Source organism: Oxyura jamaicensis, chromosome 2, assembly GCF_011077185.1.
Source record: "Oxyura jamaicensis isolate SHBP4307 breed ruddy duck chromosome 2, BPBGC_Ojam_1.0, whole genome shotgun sequence".
Lineage (NCBI taxonomy): Eukaryota > Metazoa > Chordata > Aves > Anseriformes > Anatidae > Oxyura > Oxyura jamaicensis.
In genome coordinates, this window is record NC_048894.1 from 123,429,585 (window position 1) to 123,441,728 (window position 12,144).

General features: G+C 35.7%; 1 protein-coding gene across 3 annotated transcripts in view; it reads left to right on the forward strand.

Moving 5' to 3' along the window:
• The window catches only part of PREX2 (phosphatidylinositol-3,4,5-trisphosphate dependent Rac exchange factor 2), a 176,231-nt gene that overhangs the window by 132,738 nt on the left and 31,349 nt on the right, over nucleotides 1-12,144 (forward strand). For all 3 annotated transcript variants that reach the window (XM_035317544.1, XM_035317543.1, XM_035317545.1), the window contains one exon: nucleotides 3,210-3,324. In XM_035317544.1, coding sequence (XP_035173435.1) covers nucleotides 3,210-3,324 — 115 coding nt within the window. The remainder of the gene's footprint in view (nucleotides 1-3,209; nucleotides 3,325-12,144) is intronic.

Sequence of the window (12,144 nt, forward strand, 5' to 3'; positions counted from 1 at the left end):
ATTTATTAGCTTTGAGTATAGAAATCTTCTGCAAGTTCCTCTGTGAAGTAAATTCTTGTTTTCCAAGCTTAACACAGTTAAGCTATTTTCTGCCTAAAAAATACAATGGTTTATGATGCTTTCAACTGAACATTTAGAAAATCGTGTTTATGGAATAGTTTGTCAATGGAACAAGCTAGTCTCTGTGTTGTTCTATTTTGTGTTGCATAGTTCCATGCCTGAAATTAAGCATGCCTATATATTTGCAGGATTGGGATTGTAGGCATTTTTATAGTTCTGAAGTGTTTATCTGGGCTATATTATGTATCTTTCCACTTGTAAGAATAGTTTTGTACAAACATATTCTTAAATCCATAGGTTCAAAAGGGTCCTGATTTACAGTATTGTGGTCTGAGAAAGTTGACAGCTCAGAATGCTCTATTTACTAATTAGAATTGTGATCTCAGCAATAAATAAGCTTAATTAAAAGATACTTTATTTAAAATTGAAATTTAATTTATTGAAAAATTCTCTGTAGTCTTTTAATAATATAAACTCTTTTTTATGTTTTAGTTTTTCATAGAATAATTGAATAATTCATGTTGAAAGAGACCTTGGGAGTTCTTGAGGTCCTGGAGGGCCTGATCACAGAAGGGTCAGCTGTGAGATCAGACCAGGTTGCTCAGGGTTTTTTCACGTAAGATCTCTAAACAAGAACAGAGATTGAGCAACTTGGGGAACATGTTCCTCTATTTGTGCTTGTCATGAAAAAATGTTTCCTTTCTATCCAGTTACAGCCTTTCTTTTTCCAATTTATGTCCATTTCCTCTTGTTCTGCAACCTTGCACCTTTGTAATGAGCTTGGCTCTGTCTTCTTGACCTCCTGTTAACTAAGTCTAGGTAGGTGGCAGGTGGGTCACTAAAGCCATCGATTACAGGCCAAACAAGCTGAGGTTCCCTAGCCTCTCCTCATAAGGTTCCAGGCCTTGACCATCTTGGTGACACTCTACGGAACCCTCTCCACTTGTTCAACAGCTTTCTTGTATCGTGGGGCCCAAAACTAGATGCAGTATTTGAGATGCTTTCTAATGAGTGTTAAGTAAAGTAAGGATAAGCACTTCTGTCAATCTACTGACTGTGCTTCTGTTAATACAACTCAGGATTCTCTTGGTCTTTTTTGCCAGGGCACACTGCAGGCTCATGTTGGGTTTGTTGACTCCCAGGTTCTTCTGAGGCTCCATGTTCCCAGATACAGGACTTGACATTTGTCTTGTTCTGTTTCACATTGTTCCTGTTGGGCAACTCCTCCAGCCTGTCTAGGTCCCCCTCTAGGTGGCCCTGCAATTGTGTATATACACTGCATCCCCCACTTTGGCTTCAGCTAAAAACTTGACAGAAGTGCACTTTGTCAGCTCCTCCAGATGAGTGATGAAGATACTGAACAATATAGATCATTATGGTATTCTGCTTGTTATGGCCCTCTTGGTGCAGACCATGTCCCATTACCTACTTTACTCTAAGCCTTCCCATCCATCCATTTTTTTTCCATTCATTTGTCTGTGCATCCAGACCATTGATTGAAGAATGCTGTAGAATGCATGTTTCAGTTTGTAAGGAAAGCTTGCCTTACAAGAGAGCTTTCTAATTATTATTAGCTAGAAATGCATGAAATCCTTAAAAAAATGGGAGAGTTACAGTGTACGCTATGCGATTCCCTGCCAGCAACCATGAGCATGGCCCCCATAGTGCTACTAGAAGCAGAACTGTGTGCCCCAGTCAGTCCTGAGAGATGACTGAGTTTATCACGCGGGTGATCTAACAGGATAAAATGAAGTTCATGCAGGTAAAACACGACGTACAGATAATCAGCTCTATGTGTGCACTAACATGGTATTAGAGAGTTCTGTGGATATTTCTGCATGGTTTGTTTTTGGTGTGATAGAGCTTCAAGGAAGTTAAGAAGTCTTTCTGTTGAAATCTAATATTTTTGCACAGAAGCAGAATTACAAGCTTTGAAAACACCGAAGGGGAGTGCAATTTGCATGTTCTTTCACACTGAATGAATTATTTATTAACTGGTCATATTAAGCAGTACAAGCAGAATTAATATTCTGTGTGCAGCTGAAGCTGTAAGACTGCAGAATGTTTCCATCGGAGATCTGCTTATTGTGTGCATTTTCTGATAGGGTGATGAATTCTTAGAATGAGTATGGATTTATAAAGAAGCAATGTTCCTAATTGTAAAATCTTTAATGCTCCTCCCCCAAAAATGCATATCACCAAGAGCCTGTGTTTTATGTTATGACAAGGTTAATCTCTTAACAAGCTCTTGTTATATGAAGATCTTGATTTTTGAGGTTCAAATTTGTTTGAGACTTTTCAAACATTTGATGTGGCTTAGCTAAAGAAAAGGTTGAACTTCCCCGAGTATCTAATTTAAAGGAGGAGTGTTTTTTTTTTTTTGTTTGTTTGTTTGTTTGTTTTAGTTTGAAAGGCTTTGTTGGTTGTGCCTTCCTTTTTTGCTCCTTTTAATTTCTGTGTAATGATCGTCGGAAAAGGACAGTGACCTATACTGGAGATCTTTTTTTGGTTCCTGAATTCCTGTAGCGATATCCATCCTTGCTTTTGTCAAGTGAATACAACAAAGATGGACGAGGAGTCCATCTATAGAGACATACCTGATCCCTGCAAAGGAGCTTATAGGGCATTTTTAGAGATCCAGATAAATTTGCTTTACTTAATCCAGAAGAAGGCATTCAGATTGTCAGTGGAAATATCTAGAGTTTGATGTGCTCTATATCCCCAAATCAGTCTTCATAAGAAATTTTTAGTCCTCCCTCCGTGAAAGTATCTGTACATTAATCCTTTCTTTCCTCTAATGCTTTTTTTTTTTTTTTTTTTTTTTTTTTTTTTTTTTTTTTCTCCCTGGTATATATATTAGAACTAAAAAACACATTTACATTCAAGGGGCAGGAGTACTTGAATTAGAGCAACAGAACTGATGCTCTAATTTTCAATGGAGCCAGAAATACAATTTTTGTTGTGAATGAAATCTTAAAGAGATCTGTATGAATTGGATGATATACAGAAACAGCTCAGCAATCCACAGGGATCACAGCTTCAAGGTTTAAAAGTAATGTAATGGTCTGTGAACAAAGCTACAAAGAATGCGAATACTAAATATTTAATACTTATTTTTCTCTTCTGTGTTCTTGTTTCTCTTTTCATAGCATTGGAAAGCATGGAAGGATATTACTACAGAGACAGTGTTTCAGTAGAAGAATTTCAAGCTCAGATAAATGCAGCATCACTAGAAAAAGTAAAGCAGTATAACCAGAAACTACGGTGGGTAATAAACCAACATTCCTGAGATTACCTTACCAAGTTCAGCTTTTTGACCCAGTTTCTATGATGCTTATTTAAACCAAAGTGTGTTGTATGGTGGTTGTTTTTGTTGCTTGATTGAAAAAGATCCAAGACTTGTGGTTCTGACTTTTTTGATTTCTGCACTGTTAAGATTACATTGAAAAAAGAAAAAAAAAAAAAAAGGTAAAATAATATTATTTCCTAAATCATTTTCCTGTGAAAGTTATAGCTGTAAATGCCTCAGAGTTGTCTTAATAATGCATTTAGTAACAGCAGTGTCTACCTCATCACAATTAATGTACCAGAATCTCTAAATATTATGATCTGATTTTTTTAGATCATATTTACGTGATTTCTACAGAACAGGACTTACAAAATAGTGCTGTTTTCCTCAAAGCTGAGGTTTGTTAAAAACAGCTAAATGGTTTGTTACCAGTACTAATGGGAATAATAACATTTCTGGGTACTTGCATCAGCTTCAGGTATGGATTACAGAGTGTGTACTTGCCAGTATATGTAACGATTATGCAGGTGTCTATCTTAGTAAATAATTAATTAAGAAGTTGCACATAAAAACAGAATTTCTGGTATACTAATCTATCAGTTAGGAAGTAAAATAATGACAGCGTGTACCTAGCCCACTCTTGCCCCTCATTGTATCTGTGGAAAACACTTGTTTAAATATACTTATATACACAAATTGAAGAAAAAAAGGTATAAGGGTAACATCACATCTTTTCACTTTTTAAATCCCTGAAGTGGATGGAAATAGTACCATTTGGCTAGACATGTTAAAAACAACAGAGAATAGGAGATAAAAAGAGCTGAAGGACAGCAAATAAAATGAAAGTGGAGGAAGGAGGATATTTACATATCCTGTCTAAATGTATCTAGGTGGGGACAAGCATACAAGTGGAAGTCTCAATATTATTTTTCCAATTCCTTTACCTGTTGATCTACGCCTGTCTTTGGGACATTTTCTTCATAGATCTTGCAAATATATTTCTCTAATATTTTATCAGAGCAGTGGACTTTCTAAATTCTGCTTTAATCCAAGCAATATTGTAGCAAAAATCATTTTAAAGCCAGTTGTATTCAGTGAGTACTTTCTTTGTTTCATCTGTGCCAGTGCAATTCTATCCTAATGGCAAATGTAGTATTTATTTATGTATTTATTTATTTATTCTGTTTTCCACTTTCTTTTGGTTAGTACTTAATGTTTAGAAAAAAAAAAAAAAAGGTTCCTTCTAAGTATTTATTTCACAAATTTTATATGACAATATGACAAATAGGTTTTAGAGAAAGCTTTGGTTATGGCAGTGTTTGGCGTAGATGAACTAGCATTGGAAAGAGTTTTCCCTCAGATGTGCAAGGCAAAACTTTTTTTTTTTTTTTTTTTTTTTTTTTTTTCTATGAATAGGTCTGATTTGGCCCCCATAAAAACCCTAAAATTCTTCTTGATACTGTTTCAGTGTTCCTTGACAATGTTTACCATCATGTGTTCTGGTTAGGACCTTCATTCATTCTGTGGATCTAATGAGATATAGCACTGGTATTTTGACTCACAGGTATGACCAGTTGCTGACCTCCAAGGCCTAGTTCTGCTAAAAGATACTATGAAAAAGTTAACATTCAACAAAAATTACCAATGGTAGCTCTGTCCAGTCTAAAGAATAGCAAAAATACGGATTTGTTCCAGCCTTCTAATGTCTGATGAGAACATTCAGTAATTGATCTCTGCATTTGTTTTCTGGTGAGCTCTACCAGTTTCTTAAATGAGGCACAAGCAGCTTCGGGAATTCACTGACATAATGTGAAGAGGAAAAACAGAAAAGCAGATGCTTTGTTCTTGTTCTGCCATTTGCTAGCCTGTGTAGGTGTTTGGACAGGAGAATCTAATAAAGTAACTACAGCAGCAAAAGCTATTAACATTTGGATAATTGCTCCAAAGAAAAACATAAAAGTGAAATTGACTACTCCCTGGAAACATACGCATATGCAGTTACACTGGATTAAACTCTTCATGTGGAAGAAATCCTCTATGTAGAATCACCTAATCAGTAATAAAATAAGTCATTCAAGACACAATCCATAAACCATTCTTTCTCTGTAGAAAAAGAATACATTGCTGCTTCTGAAATGATCATCTGATGACCATTTTATAATCTTTTCATTGATACAGCAGCAGAAAGCAAATGGGGAGCAACAACAGAGGAAAAAGTAGACTCGGTGGGAGAAGAGGAGGGAGTGGGAATGAAGCCACTGGCTGGTCATGACACTGCTACAGAATCATCCATTGATAAGAACTCTCAATGCAAGTTTAGCTTCTCTTATCACAGAAACATTTGAATAACAGTATTCTCATAATGTGAACCAGAGGAGACCATTTTGGTTATGTATGGTCCCACTGGCAATGAAATGTTAGCCTGACTTGTCATGGATTCAAGTGGGACAATAAAATTAATAAATGTGAAATACCCTTGCTTAGATAATTCTTAAATTGTAAGTCAAGACTTGTTAAGAATGAGTACATAAAACTTTTTTGAGGAGTGCCTTTTTTTTTTTGGGGGCCGGCTCCCCTCGCCCCCCCCCATTAATACTGATGAACACCTTAGAGTTCATTCATTATTTATTTGAATGAATTAAGAGATATATTAGTAGATTTACAATGGATTTCAAGGATAGCCTTTATCCTTCAAGTAAAAAAAAATCCTGAATCCTAGCTATTCTTGCAAAAATCATTAATTACTAAGGAATTGCGACCAGCTTTTCCACAGTATCAGAAGTGATATAATAAATCCAGGTGCAAAATTGTTGTCCTTGGCACTCTTTTGAGCAGTCATAACAACATCTCTTTGTGGTTCTTGCTTTGGGGCTTTTGAAAATACTACCTCAACTACAAAATATTAATTGTAAGATTATCATTTTTATGAAAATGCATGAAAGTTGAAAACCAGTTTTGGAATTTGATACATACAGAATGAAGAGAACTTTCTTCCATCTTCCGTAACTGACTTAAGCCTAGCTATTTGAATCTAATCAGTTATTTAGGGGAATTTTCATTCTAAGGGCAGCTAAGAGTTGAGTTTTTCTACTGTTCCTGAGGCAACATCCCTTGCCCCTGCAATATGTAGGAAGTCCTTTTTCTGAATATGTTATTTTAGAAACAAACCAGTTTATGAAATATCTGAAACTGCAGGGAAATTTTCAGCACCTGGCCCGTGATTATTCTTAATGGTGCTTGATTTCTTTTCCACAGTCAGCAATATTGCATTTATTTTTATAGTTCACCTTTTCTGCTTCTCTGACACTCATAAAGAAAAAAAGGTTATACTCAAATTGTATTTGCAAGTTACACTGATGCTGGTAAGTGCCAGCATTGTAAATTTAACCTTATTAAACTGTTTGATAATGGGGAAATATGCAGTACAACCAAGTAATTAAGTCAGCAAAGATTTTTAAAGATCTTTATTACTGTGTGTTTAATAGCTCTGCAGTTGTCTTCTAATTTAGAAGACCGGAAAGAACCTGTGCACCTGACCTGTACAGAGGCTGATGTTAACTGGCTATGTTGTGAATTCTCCTGCCTCCTCTTGCTTTCCTCAATCTTTCTCCTTTGCTATTCCCTGTCATTCAAATAGCATTTTTCCATCTTGAATAAGTCGTTTCACTTTTACAGATATGAGAGACCATTTTTCATCAGCAAGGAACAGTGAACAATGGTATTTGAATTCATAACTACAACAAATGCTGATAGGAATAACGATAATTCATGAATGTAATATAATTACATTGGTTGGGTTAAATCTTCTTTTGCACATCTTGAATCATACATGACTGTAAAAGCATGAGGGAAAACTTAATTTATCATTTTTGAAATATTACTCTTTTAAGAATTATTTAATTAAAATACATTATGTCCTATGAATATGATTTTTATATTTGGTAAAGGTCTCTTTTCTGCATGGTATGATTCATTATGGTATTTACTACTGCATTGCATAGAAATAAATCATATAGTCATTGCTAGGACCAAAAGTTTGGTTACAATGCAGACCTGTTAGAAGATGGGACAAACCTGACATAGAGGTCAGCTGAAGCCATAACTCAGCCAATCTTTGGACTGAGCAATGACTTTAAGATATAACCTTTAGTTGGACAGGAGAACTGTTTTTACCCTTGGAAGAATCAGGTTTTGGATTAGCTTCCTAGAGTAAGAAAGATGGTTTTAGAATGGACATTGATGAGTATAGGAATAAGAACTGAGGAAATGTTTGTTTGAGGTGTCAGGGGTTTGAGCTTGATGGCCTAGGATGGGCCTTCCAGTAGTAAGGAAGCTTGCTCTTCCAGTCTTTCCTTCTTCATAAATATTTGACATTTTTACCAAGCAGATCAGATTAATCTTTTCTTTCTCTGTAAATTATCTTTCTGAGAAAAATGTGGGTTGCTCCTTCAACATTCTATTAAAATGTACTTTTCCACAGGTACACTTGGTCAGCTTCTTAACTGGAAAAGTCCAGGAACATCTATTCTTAAGAGCTTTTTCTGGGCTTGGTCTGTGCACACGAGTGATGTGTATAAGAGATGGAAGGGATGCTGGGGGCACAGGTCATTCAGGGGGGTGCAGGGCCATGGCTATACCAAGTATGTTAGGTGGCTGCGGTATGCTGCACCGCATGCTGTTGATACCAAGAGCAAACCATAGTGGAATTTAGGTGCCTTATCACTGTACTCGTTTGGGTTCTGAACTGTCTATGCAGCTATTTTTTAGCTGATGAGAAATTAGTGCAATCATTGGCTGTTAGATTAATAGGCATGTTAATGTGTCTTTAGCGCCTATACTTACATTTAGATACCTAAACACTTTTAAAATTTGGTTCCCAATAATGTGGTGGCTTGAATTGGGAAGATGGAGAGAGAAATTATTAAGGGAATAGGTGAAGGTGAGGTTCTGCCTCCTTTTATTTTATCTTTTCTTATATCCCCAGCATGGCACTTTTGTGTGACATCGCTGACTATCTGATGACCCAGTTCTTCACTCCAGAGATAAGATCCTGCTGCAGGAAAGGCAGCTGAGGATTGCTATCCATCCTCACCACTGGTGTGGGTGATAATTGCCGCTGTGTAGTAATTAACTTGCCTGTGCATCAACAGACAAAAAAGGCCTGAAAAAAAGCATTCTTTCCTTCCTGCCTACCATTCTGTGTGATTTGGAACTATTATTTGAAGTCAGCTGTGTCCAGCATTATTGGCAGCTACTTTTGTGGCCTGCTGTACAGCCATAACAGAAGAAAAATTAAAGCAAGCAGTAAAGGGAAAAGACTTTTTTTTCTTCTTTCCTTTATCCTATGTTGCTGCTCCCTTTGATATCATTTTAGGAGGTAAATGCAAGTCTGTTATGCTAAGGAAGCAATTATAATCAGTGAATCTAATGACAAATGATTTAGCTAACTACCCTCATTACACTGAACATCTGATTACATTGAGCATAATATTTGTCATTTTAAAGTGTTTCATTTACAATCTAACTTCAAACGTTTTTTCTTTCTAAAGCCTCCTGTACCTGTTTTATGGCATAAGTTGCCTTCCAAGAATGATGGCAAATTTAATTTAATTCTTTATTCAGGGATATCTTGTTATAATCCAAGAGGTTTTAATACTGTTATTTTTTAATATTTTCTAAAGACAAGGAAACTATTTCTGCCCCTAGAATTTCTGTGAGCATGGAACAAAATATGTCTGTGGAATATAACTTCTTTGTATTTATATGCGCATGTATATGCGCTCAGCAGCTTCTCAAGCTGCAGGCTTCTTGGCAAGATGATGTTTTCTGTATCCTGTATAATTTAGTCAAGGCAGAAAATAGACGTGATGGCACTCATGGCTTCAGGCTGAACTAAAATTCTCTAATAGTTACTTTGGTAAAAATGACATAAAGGACATACCCACTTAGAGATAGTTAATTACAGTGAGAGAAAGGGGTTGTTTCTGGAAAAAGCTTACAGATCCTCAAGACCATGCTTGCATTATCACAAAGACAAGATCATATATCAAACCCTGTAAGTAATGCATTAAAGCCCATGGTAAAACGGGCAGATTTCTTCACCCCCATTTCCAGTGCAGAGCTTCTCCAAACCAAATTGCTCATGCAGTTAGGAAGCTTATGCTGTTTGTTGTCATCCCACTATTGTCCTTTGATTTTAGTTGTACTCTCCTTTCCCCCATGTTTATCTGCTTTGCTCATTTGCAATTTTCGTTATTGCCACCAAATTCAGAAAATAGTAACCTGAGCAGATTTACAGGTTTCAGAGAGTGATTCCATTAAAATATTCTCTTTTTAGTTTAGTGGGATATTTATGAAGGAGGTGAAATAGTATTTTCTGGTTTTTAATACCACATATTTGGTATGTTGCATTGTGTTTAATAATGCAACAGTAAAACTAGACTGCAATGCTATATACACTAATTTATCATGTAGTTTATATGACTATAAAAAGTGGAAATCTGATGCCTCTTAGAATTTTAAGATGTGGTTCTAAATGAACTAGATGTTTGTGGCTGAACTCTCTCTAAATGCAAAATCATTATGAAGGAAAGATTGAAAATTAAGCTTTCACTCTGAAGGACATAACAAGGAAATAATAGTTAAATTTGTCTCTTCACAAACATAATGAGAAACATTTTAGGTAGAACAGAAATTGAGATTCATTGCATCTAAGTGAAGCAAGACCAGAGTGAATAGAAAGATGCTGGACAAAGTAAATTAAATTGTCTTGCTGATCTAAAAGATATACCCAGCTGGCTTCAATTTAGATTTTTTTTTTAAGATTTTTAGATTTTTTTTTTCTCTTCCAGTTATATACTCTTTGAGTGAGTGTAAATTCATTGTATCTTCAGACCTTTTAAAAAATATGATCAGTATTTATTATACGTAATTACGTAATGTTCTGAAATGGAAAATTATGCATCTTGACAAATTATACTAAAAAACCTCAATGACCCATACACTGAGTCTTTGCTCACTGAGGTGGACATCTTGTTCATTGTTTTCTTCTTGTTCATCTTGTTTTCTTTATCCTCTGCAAGTGTAGAGAAAGTATATCTACAGTGATCTGAGGTGAAGCCTTTTCTTTCCCTTCTGGTTACTGATATGAGTCCAGTCCAAGCATACAGCTGTAATAGAAATGCTGACCATCCTATGACTATGTGTCATGTCATCATTTTAACAGTATATTCCATGTCTGGAATATCATGAGCCAATAAGGGGAAATATACTCTGTGATAGGCAAATGTGGAAGCAATTAGTTAGTACTACTGTGGTGAGTGTGGAATTGGCAGTTAGGATAATAATGGGAGAGGCAGAAAGGCAGCTGTAAGTGGTTTGTGGCCCAAGAAATTCCCTTTCACTTAGTAAAACAGGATGGTTTCAAGTGATCCAGGGGAGTAAACAGATGGCAGGAGGCTTGGCATACTGGGTTACCTAGGAAGGGTTTACACATCAAATATATGAATTACCCAAGGTAATTTCAGAGCCACACAGTGTTAAAATTTTCTGTTTTGTGTTACAGGTTGCATAGTAGTAGTTGTGAATGCAATAGTAGTAGTAGTTGTGAATGGTGACAATACCGCTATGTATGCTGTTTCAGAACTTAAAATTGTGAAACTGTTGTGAAGACTTTTTCTAGTAATTAAACGTTTCTCTAACCCCTAATAATACTGTGCGTAGGATTGTATCATTAAGATGTTAGGGTGAGAATCCCCCTTATGTCCATGATCTTATTTTATGATCAGACCAGAACCTCGTTACATTGCCCTTTTTGCTAAAATACATATTTTTCCAGGCATGTATAACACAGAAGGTGGGAAGTCTGATTGTTCATATGTGCAAACTCTGTGGATAACACAGTATGCTGAGACTTTAATTGGTAGAGTTATCTTAACGTATTATCTCTGTATGAAAACTATTCCCATCTTGTGCACCTAAATAGGGATAGAATATTACAGTTTTCTTTCTTCTGGACTTGTAGCATGAATAGAGATACAGAAATACTGCAAACTGGTGTAGAAACACTAGTAAAATTTAGAGGAATCATGCTGTGTTGAAGTAACTGTCAAGTTAAACAGTCTCCATGATTGCAAGGTATCAACTGTTGCAAGCTGAAAATTTGTAAAATATATTTTCAGATGCATGGTTTCAAGTAAATGGCTTAAAATCACTGCCTCTTTGTGTGGGTTTAGAGTGTAGTTATACTTGGTAATTTATCATTTATTGAGCTTTACCATTTATTAGAAAGAATATGTGACAATTGCCATTTGTTTGCTCTGGTGGCAGATTGTTTTCTGCAGTGGATATTTGATACAACAGAAACAGTTGAGTTTGGAAGCGTGTGTATATATGCGCACAAACACACGTATATATAAAAACAGATATGCTTCTAAATGTTTGAACACACATATATATGCAGGCTATACACCTAGATGCATCTACAGTTAACATTGAGATGACAGAATATAGTTTTTTTTAATTAAATAAATAGATTTTCTTAATTAAAGAAATATGTATGTATTTATGTATGTATTTATGTGCATATACAGAGAGATGTTAATTATGTCACAGACATGTATAGAGCTGAAGAAGAAAATTAATGGAAACTAATTCCAACACTCCCCAAATCTGCACATCTGTATTGATGTGTCCTTTGCTATGTTGTTGAGCATGCTTCTTGAATAACTTGTGAAGTAGCATTCAAAGATATTTTGGGGGATTGGACCCGATGAACTCTGTAGGTCCCTTCCAAT